This window comes from Hyperolius riggenbachi, chromosome 11 (genome assembly GCF_040937935.1).
Source record: "Hyperolius riggenbachi isolate aHypRig1 chromosome 11, aHypRig1.pri, whole genome shotgun sequence".
NCBI classification, from domain to species: domain Eukaryota; kingdom Metazoa; phylum Chordata; class Amphibia; order Anura; family Hyperoliidae; genus Hyperolius; species Hyperolius riggenbachi.
In genome coordinates, this window is record NC_090656.1 from 2,098,212 (window position 1) to 2,123,595 (window position 25,384).

The following is a 25,384-nucleotide window of genomic DNA, read 5'->3' on the forward strand; positions in this document are numbered from 1 at the left end:
AGAAACTGGGTAGGATCAGAGGCTCAGAGCTGGGAAGGAGGACCATAGAACTAAGAGCAGAAGTGGGAAAGTGCACAATGGTGGAGTCACTGAGGGAAAAGAGAAACTGGGGAGGATCAGAGGCTAAGGACATGGAGGAGGAGCTGGGAAGGAGGACCATAGGACTGAGAGCAGAGGTGGGAAAGTGCACAATGGTGGAGTCACTGAGGGAAAAGAGAAACTGGGGAGGATCAGAGGCTAAGGACATGGAGGAGGAGCTGGGAAGGAGAACCATAGGACTGAGAGCAGAGGTGGGAAAGTGCACAATGGTGGAGGAGTCACTGAGGGAAAAGAGAAACTGGGGAGGATCAGAGGCTAAGGACATGGAGGAGGAGCTGGGAAGGAGGACCATAGGACTGAGAGCAGAGGTGGGAAAGTGCACAATGGTGGAGGCACTGAGGAAAAAGAGAAACTGGGGAGGATCAGAGGCTAAGGACATGGAGGAGGAGCTGGGAAGGAGGACCATAGGACTGAGAGCAGAGGTGGGAAAGTGCACAATGGTGGAGGAGTCACTGAGGGAAAAGAGAAACTGGGGAGGATCAGAGGCTAAGGACATGGAGGAGGAGCTGGGAAGGAGGACCATAGGACTGAGATGGGGCTGGACAGTGTAATGGTTAAGGGCTCTGCCTCTGACACAGGAGACCAGGGTTCGAATCTCGGCTCTGCCTGTTCAGTAAGCCTGCACCTATTCAGCAGGAGATCTTAGGCAAGTCTCCCTTACACTGCTACTGCCTATAGAGTGTGCCCTAGTGGCTGCAGCTCTGGCGCTTTGAGTCCACCAGGAGAAAAGCGCGATATAAATCTTCTGTGTTCTGCTGGATAGTGTAATGGTTAAGGGCGGGGAGGAAGGTTGGTAGTTGGGCTTCTCCCCCTATTGATGCCTCTGACTGTTATACTTTTTATTGATTGAAAATAGTTACTCAGGTTTGTTTGTATGTCATTTACAATTTTTTGTAACCTCAAACCTCCGTCTAGAGGTGTCTAGGAGATTCAGGGGTGGCAGGGGTGACCTGATGATCCGCAGTGTTTTGGTTACTCTGTAAAGTTTGAGCCACACAGATGACAATGGAGGAGCAGAGGATGGATTCCATGGTGTCAGTGTAGAAGCTGGTCATCAGTTCCCCCATGGCATTCCGACCTTCCTCCATTGTCTAAGGAAGAATAGAGTAGTTATGGCAGCCTTGGTCTACAAAGATATGGGAGGAAGTGGTTAGGGGTGTCAGACTTTAAAGCATCAGTATCAACCTCCTTAGTGGTAACCCCGTGCTGGACAGGGGGTAAGCCGCTGCGGAGGATTTCTCGGGCCCCGCCGGGCCGATTTGCATAATTTTTTTTTTATACACACAGCTAGCACTTTGCTGGCTGCGTGTTACCTACGATCGCCTCCGTGCCAATTCACCACTACCCGCCGCGTTAGAGGGTGCCCCCCCCCCGAGACCTTGTGCGCTGCCTGGCCATTTAGTGCCAGGCAGCACTGAGGGGTGGATCGGGACTCCCTATGACGTCGATGACATCATTGCGCCCGTCGCCATGGCGACGGGGGAAAGCCCTAAAGGAAATCAAAATGGGATTTCCTGATGAGCCTGATCGCTGGAGGCGATCGGAGGAGGAGGGGGGATGCAGCTGCTCAGCGGCTATCATGTAGCTAGCGCTAGGCTAGCTACATGATTTAAAAAAAAAATGTAAATAGTGCTGCGCTGCCTCCCTGGCAGATTTAATTGACCGCCAGGGAGGTTAAAGGATGCAGAGAACTCAAATGAGAAAAGGCGAACTGAGAAGAAGCAATGTGTTTGCTTGCAGGCTGTGTGCTGGTAATGAGCTGATACGGAACACACATTGTACCATGTTTCTCTGGATCTCTCTCTCTTCCTCTCTCCTCCATAACTGGCCACATGACAGATTCCTGTGTGTTTCAGGTGATAAAGCATCTGCCAGTGATGTAACAAGAAAGGCTGTCGGAGAGCTGGAGCTCAATCCCGTGTCTCAGGCTCTTGCCCGTTACATGGGTATTGACACCAGCCACGAGGGGCAGGCAGCGAGGAACCGCCGTGGCATTGCCATCATTGTTCACGGAGCGCCACTTACTGGTGAGTCGCAGAGGGCTTCTCCTTCATCTCTCTGTAACACCAATGCAAGAGAAACAAAGCTGTATACAGAACAACGCATGTGAAATGTAATATCTATGTGCAAACTCAGCCTTAAACAATCACTAAACTTGAAATCCATGTAAACACATACAAATAAGAAGTAGGTTTCTTTTAGAGTAAATTGAGCCATAAATTACTTTTCTCCTGTGTTGCTGTCACAGCAGGTAGTAAAAGTCTGACAGAACCGAGAGATTTTGAGTAGCCCATCTCCTCATGGGGGATTCTCTTATTTATTTTCAAAAGCACTTAGTGAATGGCACTTCCTCTGTCCAACTGCCCAAAAAGTGTGCAGCAAGCAGGGGGGCTGGCCAGCATCATTGTATGAATTATTGTCAGGGAATGTCTTTGTAAATAATAAAGGCCATGCTGGGAATCCCCCATCAGGAGATGGGATAGTCAAATCCTGTCAGTTCTGTCAGATTTCTACTACCTGCTGTAAGTGACAGCGATGTAAGAGAAAACCATGTATGGCTCACTTTACTCTGGAAGAAACATACGGTACTTCTTATTTGTATGTGTTTACATGTATATTCAATTTTAATGTTTTTTGCGATAGTGGTCGTTCAATGTTAGTCCTTTCCTGATGCCTGACACTTACCTTCCAAACCTACCTTATTCTCTAACCCTCCTAATCTATGCCTAATCCTATCCAATACTCACCTTTCCTAGTCCATTTTGGCTTCTGCAGCTGATAAATGATTCCAGCCAATTTCGGTGGGTCGTAGTACAACAGAACATACAATGCCAAACGATAGTGAAATGGGGCTGTGCATTGTAGCCATGTGCTGTATATGCTGTGAGAGCTGTTCATAATACATCCAGGGCAGATTCTGCTTATTATTACAATATGTATTTCCCATTGCAGAGCTGAGTATATGACTACAGTGCATAGCTGCTGGTCCACCATCATTTTGACAGCTCTACCTGTCATTAGTTTTAAAGGACAACTGTAACCAACCTCCCGGAAAATACCGTAGATGCTCACTTAAGAGAAGGGAAGGCTATGGATCACTTATAGGATTCCGGGTCCTCTCTGTGTCCCCTCTTTCCGCTGCTGGGCCTCTTGTTGTAGCGTTTGACTTTATTGTTGAAGAAGCCTTCAGATCTCCTCAGAAGACCACGAAAGTACTCAGGTCTCCAAGTACTTATCAAGACGAAGAGTGTGTGTGTAGTAGGAGGCCCAAAGACGCAGCCAGCAGGAGATTTGAACGGGGAACAGCGGTGGAATGAGGGAACGCATAGAGCAAGAGGAAGGCTCTAAGGAAGGGGTCCCCAAACGTTTTGGGTCGAGGGCCGGGTCATCATACTTCAGACTACTGGAGGGCCGGAGTATACATAAAATGATGTCTTTGCGGGCCAGAAAGTGAAGCATACACAGGTGACAACCTGAAGTCTAATTGGACAGCAGTGTCACCTGATGTGGAATTTGATTGGAAACCAGCGAATTACTGCTTTCTGGCTTCCATGTGGATGGGGGGTGCTGCACTGCTATTCTATTTGTGGACCACCAATATTTAAAAATTAGCTGACCGCATCAATAAGTATTACATTTTGTATGTGGGGGGCTGGAAAAAAAGCCTCAGGGGGCCGCATTCGGCCCGCGGGCCTTAGTTTGAGGACCACTGCTCTAAGGGCTTCAGAGACTTCCCTGCTTTAAGGTGAGTATCTAACATTATTGTTATTGGTTACAGTTGTCCTTTAAATCAAGTGAGCCAATGTAAACAACTAACAGCAAAAACGAAAGGAAATGGGCCACATATACTGGATCACTGAAGCTCTATATTCTCTAGTATTCCTCAGCCTTGTTGCATCTTAGTAAGTCAGGCCGTGTATATAGGAATACCTTACCATGTCTCACAGTAGGACATCTGTTTCTTTGTAGGCAAGTCCTCTACAGCCCTGGCCTTGGCTCGCCATTACAATGCGGCATGTCTGTCCATTGACTCGGTGGTCTTGGAAGCCATTTCTGATGGAAACAGCAGTGCCGGTCTGAAGGCAAGGACCTTATGTGCCAAGGCAGCGCTGGATCAGTCACTGCGAGAGGCCGAGGAGGCTGGTGAGTGTCCATAACCCGGGGATAGTGCTGGGCGTTATTTCATGTCCTTCTCATGGTAACAGCATACCTTCCAACTTTCTGAAATGGGAAAGAGTGAGAAAAATGACTCAAAGCAAAGAGTAGCTTTTTCTGCAACTCCTCCAATTGTGAGAAGAATTCAGGTCACAAACATTACCAGAAACATTCACTGCACTTTCTATAAATGAGAGGCTGCGGGTACAGTATTCATGCTTCTTGTGCTTTTCATAGTTAGGAAGGCTGTGTCTCCACTTGTGCGATTTTTCAGTGAATCTTCGCATTTGTATGAAAACTAATGGCTGTTAATGGGCTAGTTTCCATTTCATGCACATTTTCACATGTGATTGTGTAAATAAAACAAATGGCTGCCTGCTGCATTTTTTTCAACATTCCATATGTGATATTTCACATAAAATTGGCAGAATCACTGTTATCGGATCTGCTGGGGAAAATCGATTAGTGTATGATAACCGTAAGGCGGATAGTTTTGACAAAACACTCAGTGTTCAATGTACAACAATTTGGAACTTGCCACAGCTATTGAAATGTGTGATTATGGTGAGGATAGTAACAGAAAAGTTCCGCTCTTTGACGGTGCTGCATGGTCGGTGGCAGAGTGGATAGCATTCTTGTGCCGTAGTGGTTAGGGCTCTCGCCTTGCAGCGCTGTGTCCCCTGTACATAATAATAATAATATGGTAGGACATTAGACTATGACTATGGTAGGATTAGAGTGTGAGCTCCTCTGAGGACCGTCAGTGACATGACTATGTACTCTGTAATGTGCTGCAGGAGATGTCAGTGCTATATAAATACATAATAATAATATGGTAGGACATTACACTATGACTATGGTAGGATTAGAGTGTGAGCTCCTCTGAGGACCGTCAGTGACATGACTATGTACTCTGTAATGTGCTGCAGGAGATGTCAGTGCTATATAAATACATAATAATAATATGGTAGGACATTACACTATGACTATGGTAGGATTAGAGTGTGAGCTCCTCTGAGGACCGTCAGTGACATGACTATGTACTCTGTAATGTGCTGCAGGAGATGTCAGTGCTATATAAATACATAATAATAATATGGTAGGACATTAGACTATGACTATGGTAGGATTAGAGTGTGAGCTGAGCTCCTCTGGGGACAGTCAGTGACATGACTATGTACTCTGTAATGTGCTGCAGAAGATGTCAGGGCTATATAAATACATAATAATAATATGGTAGGACATTACTCAATGACTATGGTAGGATTAGATTGTGAGCTCCTCTGAGGACAGTCAGTGACATGACTATGTACTCTGTAATGTGCTGCAGAAGATGTCAGTGCTATATAAATACATAATAATAATTTGGTAGGACATTACACAATGACTATGGTAGGATTAGATTGTGAGCTCCTCTGAGGACAGTCAGTGACATAGTTACATAGTTATTTTGGTTGAAAAAAGACATACGTCCATCGAGTTCAAACAGTACAAAGTACAACTCCAGCCCGTCCCCCACATATCCCTGCTGATCCAGAGGAAGGCGAAAAAACCCTTACAAGGCATGGTCCAATTAGCCCCAAAAGGGAAAAATTCCTTCCTGACTCCAGATGGCAATCAGATAAAATCCCTGGATCATCATCATTAGGCATTACCTAGTAATTGTAGCCATGGATGTCTTTCAACGCAAGGAAAGCATCTAAGCCCCCTTTAAATGCAGGTATAGCGTTTGCCATAACGACTTCCTGTGGCAATGCATTCCACAGCTTAATCACTCTTACTGTAAAGAACCCTTTCCTAAATAAATGGCTAAAACGTTTTTCCTCCATGCGCAGATCACGTCCTCTAGTCCTTTGAGAAGGCCTAGGGACAAAAAGCTCATCCGCCAAGCTATTATATTGCCCTCTGATGTATTTATACATGTTAATTAGATCTCCTCTAAGGCGTCTTTTCTCTAGACTAAATAAACCCAGTTTATCTAACCTTTCTTGGTAAGCGAGACCTTCCATCCCACATATCAATTTTATTACTCGTCTCTGCACCTGCTCTAAAACTGCAATATCTTTCCTGTAATGTGGTGCCCAGAACTGAATTCCATATTCCAGATGTGGCCTTACTAGAGAGTTAAACAGGGGCAATATTATGCTAGCATCTCGAGTATTTATTTCCCTTTTAATGCATCCCAAAATTTTGTTAGCTTTAGCTGCAGCGGCTTGGCATTGAGTACGATTATTTAACTTGTTGTCGATGAGTACTCCTAAGTCCTTCTCCAAGTTTGATGTCCCCAACTGTATCCCATTTATTTTGTATGGTGCTAGACCATTGGTACGAACAAAATGCATCACTTTACATTTTTCAACATTGAATTTCATCTGCCATGTATGTGCCCATATAGCCATCCTATCCAGATTCTGTTGCAATATGACACCATCTTCCTGAGAGTTGATGATTCTGCACAATTTTGTATCATCTGCAAAAATAGCAACATTGCTCACTACTGCATCTACCAGGTCATTAATAAATAAATTGAAGAGCACTGGACCCAGTACAGACCCCTGTGGGACCCCACTGCTAACAGTCTCCCATTTTGAGTACGATCCATTGACCACCACTCTTTGTTTTCTGTCCATTAGCCAGTTCCCTATCCATGAACACAGACTCTTCCCCAGTCCTTGCATCCTCAACTTTTGCACCAGACTTTTGTGGGGAACAGTGTCGAAGGCCTTAGAAAAGTCCAAGTATATCACATCTACAGCATTCCCAATATCCATATTAGCATTCACTACCTCATAAAAGCTGAGCATGTTAGTCAAACAGGACCTGTCTTTAGTAAACCCATGTTGATGCTGAGAAATAAGATTATTTTCTACTATGAAGTCATGTATAGTATCTCTTAGTAACCCCTCAAATAGTTTGCATACAACTGATGTTAAGCTTACAGGTCTATAATTTCCTGGATCAGATTTTTTGCCCTTCTTAAATAATGGGAAAACGTGGGCTGTACGCCAATCCACTGGGACTCTGCCAGTTGAAAGAGAGTCACAAAAGATAAGATAAAGGGGTTTATCTATAACTGAACTTAATTCCCTTAGGACCCGAGGATGCATGCCATCCGGGCCAGGTGCCTTGTCTATTTTTAATTTATTTAGTCTTGCCTTCACTTCTTCCTGCGTTAAGTATTTAAAGAGAACCCGAGGTGGGATTTAATTATGTTACTGGGGCACAGAGGCTGGTTGTGCACACTAAGACCAGCCTCCGTTGCCCCATGGTGTGCCTCCAGGACCCCCCTGCGCGCCGCTATAGCCCCCGCAGTGCTGGCGACACACAGCGTGTCGCCAGTACAATGTTTACCTATGCGCTGTCTGTCAGCGCCGCTCCCCTGCCTCCTCCGCATCGGCGCTACCCGCCCGTGTCCCTTCCCTCCCGCTGATAGGAGGGAAGGGACATGGACAGGTAGCGCCGATGCTGAGGAGGAGGGGGAGCGGCGCTGACAGACAGCGCTTAGGTAAACATTGTGCTGGCGACACGCTGTGTGTCGCCAGCACTGCGGGGGGTATAGCGGCGCGCAGGGGGGTCCTGGAGGCACACCATGGGGCAACGGAGGCTGGTCTTAGTGTGCACAACCAGCCTCTGTGCCCCAGTAACATAATTAAATCCCACCTCGGGTTCTCTTTAATATTACAGTTAGAAGATTGAGACTCTTCTGCCTCTGTAATTTGCAACAGTGATGTTTCCTTTGTGAAGACAAAAGCAAAGAAAGCATTTAAGAACTCTGCCTTACCTTGGTCATCCACCATTGAGTTCCCACCCTCATCCTTTAGGAGTCCTATACAGTCAACCTTTCTTTTTTTTAGAGTTGATGTACTTGTAAAACTTTTTTGGGTTAGATTTGATATCCCTAGCGATTTGATTTTCAGCTTCGATTTTTGCCAGCCTAGCCCTAACTCTAACCCTACTTTTTTACAATGTTTATTGCACTCCTTATAATTTCTTAGTGCAGCCTCGGTCCCCTCCTGTTTTAGGACCTTATAGGCATTCTTTTTCTTCTTCATTTTATCCCTAACCTTTCTATTCATCCATGACATGACTATGTACTCTGTAATGTGCTGCAGGAGATGTCAGTGCTATATAAATACATAATAATAATATGGTAGGACATTACACTATGACTATGGTAGGATTAGATTGTGAGCTGCTCTGAGGACAGTCAGTGACATGACTATGTACTCTGTAATGTGCTGCAGGAGATGTCAGTGCTATATAAATACATAATAATAATATGGTAGGACATTAGACTATGACTATGGTAGGATTAGAGTGTGAGCCCCTCTGAGGACAGTCAGTGACATGACTATGTACTCTGTAATGTGCTGCAGGAGATGTCAGTGCTATATAAATACATAATAATAATATGGTAGGACATTACACTATGACTATGGTAGGATTAGAGTGTGAGCCCCTCTGAGGACAGTCAGTGACATGACTATGTACTCTGTAATGTGCTGCAGAAGATGTCAGTGCTATATAAATACATAATATGGTAGGATATTACACTATGACTATGGTAGGATTAGAGTGTGAGCTCCTCTGAGGACAGTCAGTGACATGACTATGTACTCTGTAATGTGCTGCAGAAGATGTCAGTGCTATATAAATACATAATAATAATATAGTAGGACATTAGACTATGACTATGGTAGGGATTAGAGTGTGAGCTCCTCTGAGGACAGTCAGTGACATGACTATGTACTCTGTAATGTGCTGCAGAAGGTGTCAGTGCTATATAAATACATAATAATAATATAGTAGGACATTAGACTATGACTATGGTAGGGATTAGAGTGTGAGCTCCTCTGAGGACAGTCAGTGACATGACTATGTACTCGGTAATGTGCTGCAGAAGATGTCAGTGCTATATAAATACATAATAATAATATGGTAGGACATTAGACTGTGACTATGGTAGGATTAGAGTGTGAGCTCCTCTGGGGACAGTCAGTGACATGACTATGTACTCTGTAATGTGCTGCAGAAGATGTCAGTGCTATATAAATACATAATAATAATATGGTAGGACATTACACTATGACTATGGTAGGATTAGAGTGTGAGCCTCTCTGAGGACAGTCAGTGACATGACAATGTACTCTGTAATGTGCTGCAGAAGATGTCAGTGCTATATAAATACATAATATGGTAGGACATTACACTATGACTATGGTAGGATTAGAGTGTGAGCTCCTCTGAGGACAGTCAGTGACATGACTATGTACTCTGTAATGTGCTGCAGAAGATGTCAGTGCTATATAAATACATAATAATAATATAGTAGGACATTAGACTATGACTATGGTAGGGATTAGAGTGTGAGCTCCTACTAACCAAACAAGACTGTGCCAGCACACAAATAGCATCACTAAAAGTGGATGACGGAACTATTCTTACACATCCAGGAGACATTAATAGCACTTTTTACTCCTACTATCAGAAACTATATACCTCAACCGTGTCGAAGGCCCCAGCTGAAATTGATGCCTACCTACACCCCATACCGCTACCTTCTCTAGATGCAGATGAGATCAACTCATTAGAGGCGGACATATCACTTACTGAAGTAACCCAGGCTATACTCTCCCTTAAAAAGGGGAAGGCCCCTGGCTTAGATGGGCTACCATCAGAACTGTATTCCACATATAAGGGTCAATTCGCGGCGCAATTACTAACCATCTACAAGGAAATCTTAGGTGTAGGAGCCATATCTCCTTCCATGTCAGAGGCCCTAATCACCGTTATACACAAATCAGGACGTGATCCTACACTCTGCTCCTCCTACCGCCCTATCTCGCTATTAAACGTGGACAGCAAAATTTTAGCAAAGATACTCGCCCTCTGCCTTAATAGAGTCATCACTTCCATCATACATAGGGATTAGTCTGGCTTTATCCCAGGGAAGGGGTGTGATATAAATCTTCGCAGGCTATTCACCCATTTATCCGTACACCACACCAACCCCGGCAGTAGGGTAATTGCCTCCCTCGACGCTGAGAAGGCCTTCGACACGGTTGAGTGGCCCTACTTATGGGCTGTCCTCAAAAAATTCAATATAGGCCCTAAATTTATTACATACATTAAGGCCCTGTACCACTCCCCTAAAGCCAGAGTTCGCACTGGCAATCAAGTCTCCCCCTTCTTTTCCTTGGAGCGCGGCACCCGCCAAGGATGCCCCTTGTCCCCAGCATTGTTTGCCCTAGCTATAGAGCCGTTGGCAGCACTACTCCGACTACAACCAGACATTATAGGTCTGCGTGTAGGCTCTCTTGAGGAGAAAGTCTCACTCTATGCGGACGATCTATTACTGTATCTAGCAGACCCGCACACGTCCTTAACATCAGCCCTAGCAACAATAGAATCTTTTGGCTCATACTCTGGACTAGTTATTAACTGGCACAAATCCCTCCTTCTACCATTAGACTCTCTCCCCACACAATCTACTGATAATACAAAACTGCAAGTAGTATCCCAAATAAAATACCTAGGAATTACACTCACAACTAATATAAGAGACTTCTATGATCTTAATATAACGCCTTTACTCACACAGGTCAAAGACAAGCTGAGAGCGTGGGCTACTCTCCCAATATCGCTTATTGGCCGCGTTAATTTAATTAAAATGTGCATTCTACCAAAATTTATATATGTCTTTAGACACACTCCCATTAAACTACCAGCCAAACTGTTCATAACACTCGACTCCATGTTCTCCTCATTTATATGGAACACTTCCTCTCCCCGCATTGCCTTATCTAGCCTGCAGCTCCCGGTTGACCAGGGGGGGCTCGCGCTCCCTAAAATGAAACTTTATTACTGGGCTGCTGTACTCCCTACCATTTATTGGTGGTTTGAGCAATCCTTGTACAATCCGGCCTCAGCACTGGAAGCATCAATTATAGGCTCATCACTAGCCTTAGCCAGCCTGCCCTTTAGAGGGTCCAAAGCTAGTCCACTTCTCACCCGGCCCATGATCACTACAGTGCAAATATGGGAAGAAGCTGGACAATTTATCTCCACTAAGGGCCAATGGTCTCCAGTTACCCCACTATGGAACAACGCTAAACTAGCTGAATTCCTCTCTATCCCAGATCCATCCATTTGGGCCAATAAAGGCATACCTAAGTTAAGAGATTTAGTGGAAGGTAATGAGATCAAGCAATTCAATGTTCTTAAACAACAATTCTCCCTCCCTAACTCAATGTATTTCCGTTACCTCCAAATTCGGCACGCATTCCACTCTCAATTTATCTCACCAAAACTGATTATGCAGGCACACCAAATTGAAGACATCTTATCCCACGCTGATCAGACAGGCATTATCTCCACAATCTATACCACGCTTATTAATACCAATAATCCCTGTAAGGATAAACCCTATTTGCTATGGAGGAAAGAGTTACTGTTACACTCACCTTCCTGTCCGACTCCGGCGTTCTCGCGCGCGCGTCTCTACGCGCGCGCGCGCGGGTATGCTGGGTGTTTTATCCTATCCGGGTGTGTTGGCGCGCTCAGCGTTGCGCGCGCAGCACGTAAGGTCACGCGCTTGCGCTGTACGAAGGAAGGGTCACACGCATGCGTAGTAGGTTACGCGCGCGTGCGCACACTGCGCTGCGCGCAGTGCGCATGCACAGGCATTATTGTTGGCGCCCAAATTCACTATTTAAGCAGGCCTGCCCTTCCCAGGAGTGCTGTTTGTTCTTACAGCGTTGCCTGAACGTATACCCGTTATTCCTGATCTGTATTCCTGATTGACCTTGGCTTGTGACCCCGACTACTCTTGATCTCTGCCCGTCCTGACCCTTGGCTTGTGTTCCCGTTTATGATTACCTGCCGCCTGCCTCGACCTCCTGCTTGTCTTCGATTATCCAGATCTCTACCTGTCTTGACCTCGGCTCCATCCACGACTACGATTGCCTGTCTGCTGCTCTTCACACTGAGCTGTCAACCTGTTCTCCGATCCACTGTAGAATCACTTCAAGTGCAACCTGGTGGGCACTAGGCAGCTAAGAATCCATTTCCCCCTCAAGGGGTTGTGGTCCTGCTTCCCCCTCAAGGGGTTGTGGGTGAAGACCCGTGGTCACTTAGATCCTGTGCTTGGGTGGTTCACTACGCAGTGGAAAGGTCAACAGCACCTGATCCGGCCTGCCCGACGTAACAGTAACAAACAGCCACGATGGACGGCTCTGGAGAGCGCACCCCGTTTGATGTCTTATGTGACCTGGTCCATCAGCTTACCGTCTCCGTGCAAGAAGTCCAGAGAGATTGTACTCAGATCCGAGGTCAACTAAGTGCCAACCCTGCACCTGCTACAGCTCCAGCAGTATCAGCTCCAGAATTACCACCTGCTTCTGTTCCAGTTCCTGTTCCTTTAGCTGCCGCACCTCCCGCTGAGGCGGGCCTCACTGCTCCCGAGCCAAGATTGCCTCTGCCGGAACGCTTCACTGGCGACAGGAACAAGTTTCGGCTCTTCAAGAGTGCGTGTTATTTGCACTTTACTCTACTTCCCAGAACTTATGCAAGTGAGAATATTCGAGTTGGGGCCATCATTTCTCTGTTGCAGGGGGAGCCGCAGGCCTGGGCCCTCAGACTGGTGGAACAGGGTCATGTCTGTCTTCAGAATACCACTGCTTTCTTTGAGGCCATGGCAGAACTCTATGATGACCCCAGTAAGGGAGCTTCTGCAGATGCTGCACTACGGGCTCTTCGCCAGGGTCGTAGATCGGTTGAGGACTACGTACTTGATTTTCGTAGATGGTCGGGAGACTTAGACTGGAACGACTCTGTCTTGATATCCCAGTTTCGCCTAGGACTCTCTGATCCCATCAAGGATGAACTGGCTCGTATTGGAGTTCCTGATACTCTCAAAGAACTTATTCAAGTATCCATCCAGATTGATAGAAGATTAAGAGAGAGACGTCAGGAGAGACTTAGATTCAACCGTACGCCCTGGCCTACCCCCATGTTCTCTTCTCGTCCGACTCCAACACCTGTTCCAGTCACTAGCTCTCCAGCATTAGATGAACCAGAACCCATGCAACTCGGCCTTGCCAGACCCTCTTTATCCTCTGAAGAACGTCAGCGTCGTAGAATGGCAAATCTATGTCTCTACTGTGGAGCATCCGGTCATTACATTCAAGACTGTCCGGTCCGCCCTTTACGTAAGCCTAACCCTGTACGCTCATCTAAATTGTCCTTGCCAACCTTGTCAGCAGCTTATATACCCTTGTCTCTCCTTTTACAGGGGCCTCCAGGGGAGAACCGAAGAATCAACGCAATAATTGACTCTGGTGCCTGTTCTTGTTTCTTTGATCTGCAACTAGCTTATCAATTGCAACTTCCCATCCGTGAAAAGAGGAAACCCTTGCTCATCCAGCTTGCTGATGGGTCCTCTATCCACTCTGGACCAATCACCCTAGAGACTTTTCCTTTACTGGTTTCCACCGAAAATGGTCATCAAGAGCACCTTGTGTTCGACCTCATCCCTTCACCTCTGTATCCTGCCATACTGGGAATGCCTTGGCTCAGGAGTCATAACCCGCTCATCAATTGGCTCTCTGGGGAGGTGACCTTCAACTCCTCCTACTGTACTCATTTCTGTTTTCCGGACACTGGTCGGCTGCTTTGTCTCAAACCCGAAGATTATGCCGTTATTCCAGCAGCTTATCATGACTTCCTGGACGTATTCGATAAGAAAAAGGCAGACTCTCTCCCTCCTCATCGCATCTTTGACTGCCCTATTGATCTTCAACCCGGAGTGTCCATTCCCTATGGTAGAGTGTACCCTTTATCTGAACCTGAGTCTCAGGTACTTAAGGACTATATCCAAGAGAATCTTCAGAAAGGCTTCATTAGACCATCTTCTTCACCAGCAGGAGCGGGAATATTCTTCGTGGAAAAGAAGGACGGCTCTCTTAGACCCTGTATAGACTACAGAGCTCTGAACCAGCTTACAATTAAGGATCGTTATCCTCTTCCCCTGATGTCAGATCTTTTCCAAAGGTTACGTTCAGCCAAAGTTTTCACCAAACTAGACCTACGAGGGGCCTACAATCTCGTCAGAATCCGAGAGGGAGACGAATGGAAGACCGCATTCCGATCCCGTTACGGACATTATGAGTATCTGGTCATGCCATTCGGCCTCTGCAATGCACCTGCCACTTTCCAGCGTTTTATCAATGACGTCCTTAGAGACTTTATCGATGACTTCCTAGTCGTGTATTTGGATGACATCCTTATTTTTTCCTCTGGCCTGGAAGAACACAGGGTTCATGTCAAAAAAGTCCTCGCTCGCTTACGCATTCATAGATTGTACGCAAAACCGGAGAAATGCGAGTTTGAGCGTTATGAGATCCAGTTTCTTGGTTTTCGCATTTCTGCCGAAGGAATCGAGATGGACCCCAAGAAGATTTCCACTATCCTGGAGTGGCCTGCACCTGTTGATCGCAAGGGGGTTCAGCGTTTCATTGGTTTTGCCAACTTCTACCGAAGATTCATAAAGAACTTTTCTAAAATTGTGGCTCCTATCACACATCTGACCAAAGTGAATCTTCCTTTCCGGTGGACTTCCGAGGCCCAGACTGCATTTGAATTGCTCAAGTCTCAGTTCACCTCCGCTCCTATCCTGAAACATGCAGACCCATCATTATCCTTCATTGTAGAAGTTGATGCTTCTGAAACAGCACTGGGAGCTATCCTTTCGCAACGTTTCGGTCCCAAGGCAATCCTGCATCCTGTAGCTTTTTTTTCCCGCAAACTCAGTTCAGCCGAAAGGAACTATGATGTTGCTGATCGAGAGCTTCTTGCCATTAAAGCTGCTCTGGAGGAATGGCGTTATTTGTTGGAGGGGGCGGTGCATCCAATTCTTGTTTTGACGGATCACAGGAACTTAGAGTACCTACGCACTGCCCGAAGGTTAAAACCACGCCAGGGCCGCTGGGCCTTATTCTTCTCCCGATTCAATTTCCATCTGACCTATCAACCAGGGGACAAGAATTCCAAGGCTGACGCCCTTTCTCGAATGTTTAACGAAAGCTCAACTGGGAGAACCATTCCGGACACTATTTTATCTCCCAATCATTTTCTGCTGATGCATTCTGGTGTGTTTGACCAAATCAAACTGGCTACCTCTACACTTGCCACTCAGGAGATTCCTGTCAATCTAGACGAAGAGGAAGGCGTCTACTTTCATCAAGGCAAATTGTTCATTCCACCGGCAACTCGTCAGTTGATTCTTGCCAGCTGTCACGATAACAAACTGGCGGGTCATTTTGGGATCACCAAGACCTTAGAGTTGCTCCAGAGGGATTTTTGGTGGCCGGAGATGTCCAAAGACTGTACTAACTTTGTACTTGCCTGTGAAGTTTGCGCTCGTTCCAAGGTCTCTAGGACTAGGCCTTGGGGTCTTCTCCAACCTCTACCTGTACCTGAACGACCATGGGACAAGATTGCCATGGATTTTATAGTCGAACTGCCTCCTTCTGATAATTTTACAGCCATCCTGGTAGTAGTGGATAGATTCACCAAGATGGCACACTTCATACCCTTGAAGGGAGTACCTTCTGCCGCAGTTACTGCCCAGATGTTTTTGAAGGAAATTGTCCGTCTGCATGGTCTACCTTCTGAAATAGTCTCTGACCGAGGAACTCAGTTCACATCCAAGTTCTGGAAAGAACTCTGTAGACTACTGGGTATTAGCTCCTTCCTTTCCTCCGGTTACCATCCTCAAACAAATGGACAAACCGAAAGGACTAATCAGACTTTAGAGCAATATCTCCGCTGTTTTTCATCCGCATCACAAGATGACTGGTCTGCCCTTTTGCCTACTGCTGAATTTGCATATAACAATTCTGTTCATTCTGCTACCAAGACTTCTCCATTTTTTGCTAATTACGCCTTCCACCCTTCATACCTGCCTGGTCAAGTTTCAGAATCCAGTGTGCCTACCGTTCAAGACAGGATCACTTTTCTCAAGGAAAGTTTCAAGAAATTACGAACCATTTTATCTGAAACACAACGTAGGACTAAATCCTGGGCAGATAAAAGACGCACTGAGTCGCCTGATCTTGCTCCTGGTGATCGGGTGTGGTTATCAACCAACCATCTTCATCTGCGGTGTCCTTCGAAGAAATTGGGACCCAGATTCATTGGGCCATTCCCTGTTGAAAAGAAAATTAATCCTGTGTCTTTTAGATTGACTCTTCCTGACTCTTTGAACATCCATCCAGTATTTCACGTATCATGCCTGAAAAGAGTGGTGCCTGACTGTTTCAATAGAGGTACTCCACCACCCGCTCCTGTGTTGTTGGAGGACCATGAAGAATATGAGGTGGAAAGGATCTTAGATTGCAGGAAAAGGGGAAGTTCTTTTCAATATTTGATCAAATGGAAAGGGTTTGGAGTGGAAGAGAATTCCTGGGAACCCTTGAAAAACATTCACGCAACAAGACTTATCAGGGCCTTCCACTCAAAATTTCCTAACAAACCTATGCCAAGGGGCATCCGGAGGTTGCCCTTAGGGGGAGGGCAATGTTACACTCACCTTCCTGTCCGACTCCGGCGTTCTCGCGCGCGCGTCTCTACGCGCGCGCGCGCGGGTATGCTGGGTGTTTTATCCTATCCGGGTGTGTTGGCGCGCTCAGCGTTGCGCGCGCAGCACGTAAGGTCACGCGCTTGCGCTGTACGAAGGAAGGGTCACACGCATGCGTAGTAGGTTACGCGCGCGTGCGCACACTGCGCTGCGCGCAGTGCGCATGCACAGGCATTATTGTTGGCGCCCAAATTCACTATTTAAGCAGGCCTGCCCTTCCCAGGAGTGCTGTTTGTTCTTACAGCGTTGCCTGAACGTATACCCGTTATTCCTGATCTGTATTCCTGATTGACCTTGGCTTGTGACCCCGACTACTCTTGATCTCTGCCCGTCCTGACCCTTGGCTTGTGTTCCCGTTTATGATTACCTGCCGCCTGCCTCGACCTCCTGCTTGTCTTCGATTATCCAGATCTCTACCTGTCTTGACCTCGGCTCCATCCACGACTACGATTGCCTGTCTGCTGCTCTTCACACTGAGCTGTCAACCTGTTCTCCGATCCACTGTAGAATCACTTCAAGTGCAACCTGGTGGGCACTAGGCAGCTAAGAATCCATTTCCCCCTCAAGGGGTTGTGGTCCTGCTTCCCCCTCAAGGGGTTGTGGGTGAAGACCCGTGGTCACTTAGATCCTGTGCTTGGGTGGTTCACTACGCAGTGGAAAGGTCAACAGCACCTGATCCGGCCTGCCCGACGTAACAGTTACCTGATCTCACTGCTAGTGAATGAAATGACTCAGTGTCCGTGTTCATCTCCACTCCGATTGCGGCCCGACACAAATTATCGGCAATTAAATACCTGTACCAAGTATATCTTACCCCATATAAACTCTCTAAAATTAGCCCTGACTACCAAGACAGCTGTTGGAGATGTAAGGCTTCCAGGGCTGATTTCAATCACATTTTCTGGTCTTGTCCCAAGATCTCATACTATTGGCAGAATGTCCATGCCCTACTTTTTGAAATAGTAAGCCCCTTAATCCCATTTACATCCAAAAGTATGCTACTCAGTATCTTTAGCCTTAAAACTCTCCCGGAAAAAAAACTACTCTTAGCTAGGATACTCCTGTTTTATGCTAGGCGGCAAATTGCCATTAATTGGAAATCAGCTGCTCCCCCCACCCTGGAGGCATTAATCTCGTCAATTAACAATGATCTACCTATTTATTAAGGGGTATATGTCAATAGAGGTTCGCAGAAGAAATTTTATAAGCTATGGTCTAAATGGCTATCTAAATTTAAAATGGATATGTGATAATACTCATAATATATATGCAATATGTCATCTACAACTCTAACTGCCTATATATACTCTTTTTTGTTAGTGTCAACCACTTTGTTATGATATGTGGACCTATGTGTGATGAACAATGTATTTTCTCCAGCTGGAACCTGGAAGGGGGGGTGGGATGGGATGGAATAATGTAAATGTTGTTGTTTCTTGTATTGTCTTATAAAAAGCACAATAAAAATTGCTTTACAAAAAAAAAAAGAGTGTGAGCTCCTCTGAGGACAGTCAGTGACATGACTATGTACTCGGTAATGTGCTGCAGAAGATGTCAGTGCTATATAAATACATAATAATAATATGGTAGGACATTAGACTGTGACTATGGTAGGATTAGAGTGTGAGCTCCTCTGAGGACAGTCAGTGACATGACTATGTACTCGGTAATGTGCTGCAGAAGGTGTCAGTGCTATATAAATACATAATAATAATATGGTAGAACATTAGACTGTGACTATGGTAGGATTAGAGTGTGAGCTCCTCTGAGGACAGTCAGTGACATGACTATGTACTCGGTAATGTGCTGCAGAAGATGTCAGTGCTATATAAATACATAATAATAATATGGTAGGACATTAGACTGTGACTATGGTAGGATTAGAGTGTGAGCTCCTCTGAGGACAGTCAGTGACATGACTATGTACTCTGTACAGTGCTGCAGAAGATGTCAGTGCTATATAAATACATAATAATAATATGGTAGGGCATTAGACTATGACTATGGTAGGATTAGATTGTGAGCTCCTCTGATGACAGTCAGTGACATGACTATGTACTCGGTAATGTGCTGCAGAAGATGTCAGTGCTATATAAATACATAATAATATGGTAGGACATTACACTATGACTATGGTAGGATTAGAGTGTGAGCTCCTCTGAGGACAGTCAGTGACATGACTATGTACTCTGTAATGTGCTGCAGAAGATGTCAGTGCTATATAAATACATAATAATATGGTAGGACATTAGACTATGACTATGGTAGGATTAGATTGTGAGCTCCTCTGAGGACAGTCAGTGACATGACTATGTACTCTATAATGTGCTGCAGAAGATGTCAGTGCTATATAAATACATAATAATAATATGGTAGGACATTAGACTATGACTATGGTAGGATTAGATTGTGAGCTCCTCTGATGACAGTCAGTGACATGACTATGTACTCGGTAATGTACTGCAGAAGATGTCAGTGCTATATAAATACATAATAATAATATGGTAGGACATTAGACTATGACTATGGTAGGATTAGACTGTGAGCTCCTCTGATGACAGTCAGTGACATGACTATGTACTCTGTAATGTGCTGCAGAAGATATCAGCGCTGTATAAATACATAATAATATGGTAGGACATTACACTATGACTATGGTAGGATTAGAGTGTGAGCTCCTCTGAGGACAGTCAGTGACATGACTATGTACTCTGTAATGTGCTGCAGAAGATGTCAGTGCTATATAAATACATAATAATATGGTAGGACATTAGACTATGACTATGGTAGGATTAGATTGTGAGCTCCTCTGAGGACAGTCAGTGACATGACTATGTACTCTATAATGTGCTGCAGAAGATGTCAGTGCTATATAAATACATAATAATAATATGGTAGGACATTAGACTATGACTATGGTAGGATTAGATTGTGAGCTCCTCTGATGACAGTCAGTGACATGACTATGTACTCTGTAATGTGCTGCAGAAGATATCAGCGCTGTATAAATACATAATAATATGGTAGGACATTACACTATGACTATGGTAGGATTAGAGTGTGAGCTCCTCTGAGGACAGTCAGTGACATGACTATGTACTCTGTAATGTGCTGCAGAAGATGTCAGTGCTATATAAATACATAATAATATGGTAGGACATTAGACTATGACTGTGGTAGGATTAGAGTGTGAGCTCCTCTGAGGACAGTCAGTGACATGACTATGTACTCTGTAATGTGCTGCAGAAGATGTCAGTACTATATAAATACATAATAATATGGTAGGACATTAGACTATGACTATGGTAGGATTAGATTGTGAGCTCCTCTGAGGACAGTCAGTGACATGACTATGTACTCTATAATGTGCTGCAGAAGATGTCAGTGCTATATAAATACATAATAATAATATGGTAGGACATTAGACTATGACTATGGTAGGATTAGATTGTGAGCTCCTCTGATGACAGTCAGTGACATGACTATGTACTCTGTAATGTGCTGCAGAAGATATCAGCGCTGTATAAATACATAATAATATGGTAGGACATTACACTATGACTATGGTAGGATTAGAGTGTGAGCTCCTCTGAGGACAGTCAGTGACATGACTATGTACTCTGTAATGTGCTGCAGAAGATGTCAGTGCTATATAAATACATAATAATATGGTAGGACATTAGACTATGACTATGGTAGGATTAGACTGTGAGCTCCTCTGATGACAGTCAGTGACATGACTATGTACTCTGTAATGTGCTGCAGGAGATGTCAGTGCTATATAAATACATAATAATAATATGGTAGGACATTACACTATGACTATGGTAGGATTAGAGTGTGAGCTCCTCTGGGGACCGTCAGTGACATGACTATGTACTCTGTAATGTGCTGCAGGAGATGTCAGTGCTATATAAATACATAATAATAATATGGTAGGACATTACACTATGACTATGGTAGGATTAGACTGTGAGCTCCTCTGATGACAGTCAGTGACATGACTATGTACTCTGTAATGTGCTGCAGAAGATATCAGCGCTGTATAAATACTAAATTCTAATAATTTGCTCCTGGGCAGCATGGTGGCATAGTGGTTAGCGCTCTCGCCTTGCAGCGCTGGGTCCCCGGTTTGAATCCCAGCCAGGGCACTATCTGCAAGGAGTTTGTAGGTTCTCCCCGTGTCTGTGTTTGTTTCCTCCGGGCACCCCATTTTCCTCCCACATCCCCAAAAACATACTGATAAGTTAATTGGCTTCCCCCTAAATTAGCCCTAAATTAGATATACTGTATACACTACACAATACATACATAGACTTAGGACTCTAGTAGGGATTCGATTGTGAGCCCCTCTGAGGGACAGTTAAGTGACAGGACAATATACTCTGTACAGCACTGCGTAATATGTCTGCGCTATATAAATACTTTTTTTTTTTCAACAAAGATTTTTATTGTTTTATCTTTATCAACAGTACATGTATTATAACAACATTGATGTCATGAAGTAGTTTCAATGTTGGTAGGTTCAAACATAAAAAACACTATTTTCAACAATACTGAAATGAAAGTATACAGTATATTACCAAGAATATTGGTATCCTAGCCGTCCATTAACAAGGCCTCTGCGGCTGGACTAGCTGCACACCTATCATGGTAGGATGCAAATGACCACCCAGTATAGGCCATATCTTATTTCTGAATATAGAAGATTAAAGTACACTTTCTTATTGCATCTAACATATTAAAACTCAACTAAGAAACAAACACCAATGTAAACAGCAGCCGGGTAAAACTGGCACAATTGAGCCTAATAACTTAACATCTGAGTGGCGATGAAATAGCTTTAACATGTATAAATGAAATATTACACTTTACTGAACAATGTCTTCCAGCTGTTTGGTAGTGTAGTATAGGGTCTATTCGGGGATTGTCTGTTTTTTAAATTACGTTCCATAATCATATTTTGGGTTACCAGGGCTATAAGGTGATCTAAGCTCAGGGTCTCCTGAGATTTCCAGTTAGAGGTAATGATATGATGAGCTGCCATAAGGATATGTAAAATTATCTGTCGGTGAGCAGTGTCAATCTTCTCAATGTCAATCAATAAGATAGCTAGTTGTGGAGAGAGCATGAAGGACGGGTCATAATGCGTACGAATTATTGTTTTAATCTCTGACCAGAATTGGGATACTGATGGGCATTCCCAGAGCATGTGGATCAGGGTACCTGTCTCTGTATTGCACTTCCAGCATATATCTGACCCAGATGGGGAAAATTTTGCCAATTTCCTAGGTGTTATATACCATCGAAAAAATATTTTTTAAAATTGTTCCCAATGGGAATTGCATTTGGAGTATTGCAAAAGTAGTCTATTTGCCCGGAGAATCTGTTGTAATGAAATGGTCAAATTAATATCATATGACCAAGTCTGTAGATATTTTTGCAATGGAGATTGATTGGGCGATAGAAGATATGTATACCATACACCCGTACCACCTGTGGGATGTTGTTTAGAATTCAGTAGCGTGAGAATATGTTCATTGACATCTGGGATATGTATTTTTTTTGAATTGAGAAGATTGAAAATTCTATAATATGCAAAATAATATGAGTCTGGCAGCTCAAATTGTGTTCGGAGCTCCTGGAAGGACTTAATATCTAAACCTTTGTATAAGGCATTTAAGGAGAGGATGCCTCGCGCTTTCCAGCCGGTGAGTGATAAATCAGGAGTTAATAATTGTATAGTAGTGAGAGGTATACGAGGTGTGAGTGAGTTCCCAGTCTTGGGGGGATATTTACAAAAGTACTCCCAAGATAAGAGGGTTGCTTTAATAGAGGGAAAATCTGAGGTCAAGGATTTATGGCCTATGAGAATACTAGACAGGATATCTCGCAGGTCTGTTTGTAATAAAGCTTGTTCTTGTGATAGCCATATTTTATGTGGAGGGTTAGACCACCAATATCTTGCCATTTCTAAATTTGTGGCGTGGTAATATACTTCGATGTTAGGGAGACCCATCCCTCCTTGTTTTTTTGGAAGAGTCATAGTATTATATGCCACTCTTGTTCTACCACCCTTCCATATAAACTGATTAATTAGTTTCTTAAAGTCGTTAAAATAAGATTTATATAGCGGGATATTCAATGTCCTAAAGACATACAAAATCTTTGGCAGTAGGAACATTTTAAAGGATACGATCCTTCCTGACCAAGATAGTGTAAATTTTGTCAACTCTTGAGATTCCTTTCTAATTTGTGCTAGGAGGGGAACATAGTTAAATTCAAAGAGGTCGCTGGTATGTTGTGGGAGGTGGATACCCAGGTATTGAACCGAGGTGTCGGACCAAGGGAAAGGATATGAGGTCTTCAGTAATTTTTCCAAGTCTGGTGGTACGTTGAGACCTAGTACATATGATTTCGTTTGGTTTAGCTTATAATAAGAAACTAAAGCAAAGTCCTGAAGTTCTTGTAGCACAGCTGGGAGGGAAATTAAGGGTTTAGTGAGTACTAATGCCACGTCATCAGCAAATAAGCTAATGACATGTGTAGAGTCTGGCATAGTGATTCCATTAATGTTTACGTTTTGTCTAATTTTTTGAGCAACTGTTTCCATTAATAGAACGAAAATGATTGGGGAAAGGGGGCACCCCTGTTGGGTTCCGTTAGTAATGTCGAAACTATCTGAGAGAAAACCGGCAGCATTCACTTTTGCTGATGGTGATGAGTATAGTGCCATTATTGCCATATTTATTGAACCCTGAAGACCAAATTTAAGTAACGTAGCTCTTAGGAAACCCCAATGAACTCTGTCGAATGCCTTCTCCGCATCCAAAGTAAGGAGCAGAGAAGGCATCCGACGGAGCTCTATATATCTAAGAATATTCAACATTCTTCTCGTTCCATCCGGTGCCTGCCTGCCTCGTGTAAAGCCAACTTGGTCAGGAGCTAGTAGTTCAGGTGTAACCTGCATCATACGGTTGGCCAGTAGTTTAGCATACAACTTTGTGTCAGTATTTAGCAATGAGATTGGCCTGTAGCTGGCGGGGCATAGAGGGTCTTTCCTTGGTTTAGGGATGACAATAATTGTTGCTGCTAGATATTCTTTGGGGATCTGTTGTCCTGAGATAAATGAATTAAAAAGAACGAGGAGATGTGGGGCTAGCATATCAGCGAAGGTAGAGTAATATTCATTAATATATCCATCAGGACCAGGAGCCTTATTCCTTTTCAATGATTTAATAGTGCGGACTAACTCATCAATTGTAAAGGGACTGTTAAGCTTTTCTAGGTGAGAGGGTTGAACTCTAGGAAGATTAATAGAGGCTAAGTACTCATTAATTATGTCCTCTGTGGGTTGAGGAGTCTTGTCGTCTTGATGTAAGTTATATAGCTTCTTATAGAAGGCAGCAAATGCATCAGCTATTAATTTCGGGTTTTGTATTTTATCTTTAGTAATAGGGTGGATTATTGTGTGGATTTTTGATTTAGCTTGTCTATGTTTAATTAAGTTGGCTAAGAGAGTACTAGCTTTATTACTCTGGGAGTATTTAGTAAGGTTTGCTCTCTGAAGGTAATAATCATATTTAGAGAGGAACAGGCTACGCAGGTCCTGGCGGAGTCTAAATAATTGTTGATATAAGAGGGGATCATTCGTTTGTTTATGAGCTTTCTCCAAGTCTCCTATTTGAGTTAAAAGAGAATTGGAGAGAGTCAATTGTTCCCTTTTCCGCTGGGAGCCTAGTCTGATATATAGACCTCTTACATATGCTTTATGGGCTGCCCATACTGTTGCTACACCAACTTCAGGAGATGTATTGTGCAAGAAAAATTCCCTAATATGATCAGAGATGTCTTTAGAAATGACAGGATCAGACAATAGAGATTGATTAAGTCTCCACTGATTAGGCCTGGGTGCAGATAAGGTGTCTTTGATAGTTAAATGTACAGGGGCATGGTCGGACCAAGTTATATGTCCAATTGAGGCGTCAAGTACATTCTGCAGGAGAACTTTATCAGTTAGGAAATAGTCAATCCTCGAATAGGATCTGTGAACTGAGGAGTAGTGGGTATAGTCAGGGCCGGCCTTTGACCTGAGCGACCTGAGCGATCGCTCAGGGCGCCGGCTTCTAGGGGGGCGCTCCTGCCGCCTGTCTCGCTGCTGCCCGGCCTGGTCCGTCGCGCTCCGCCCCCTGGTGCCGCTGCTGGGGGAGATGGGGGCGAACAGGTCCATGCGGCTTCCGTGATGGAGAGGGAGCTGCGGGGAGGGCGGCCCGACCTCTCCCTCCCTTCCTCTCCTGGGCCGCCCTCCGTGCGCCCCCTCCGATGCACAGTGCAGAAGGAAGCATTAAGTAGAGCAACTCACCTCCTGGATCCGAGCGCCGTTCTCTTGCCGCTGGTCTTCTCCTCCTGTACATAGCTGCTGATACACACTAAACTTCCTGTTTACAGGAAGTTTAGTGTGTATCAGCGGCTATGTAGAGGAGAAGACCAGCG

At 44.5% G+C, this 25,384-nt stretch overlaps 1 protein-coding gene across 2 annotated transcripts in view; it reads left to right on the forward strand.

The window, feature by feature from the left end:
• HYDIN (HYDIN axonemal central pair apparatus protein) overlaps positions 1–25,384 on the forward strand; it is a 606,889-nt gene that overhangs the window by 324,927 nt on the left and 256,578 nt on the right. For both annotated transcript variants that reach the window (XM_068260328.1, XM_068260329.1), the window contains 2 exons: positions 1,956–2,126; positions 4,069–4,242. In XM_068260328.1, the coding sequence (XP_068116429.1) occupies positions 1,956–2,126; positions 4,069–4,242 (345 nt within the window). The remainder of the gene's footprint in view (positions 1–1,955; positions 2,127–4,068; positions 4,243–25,384) is intronic.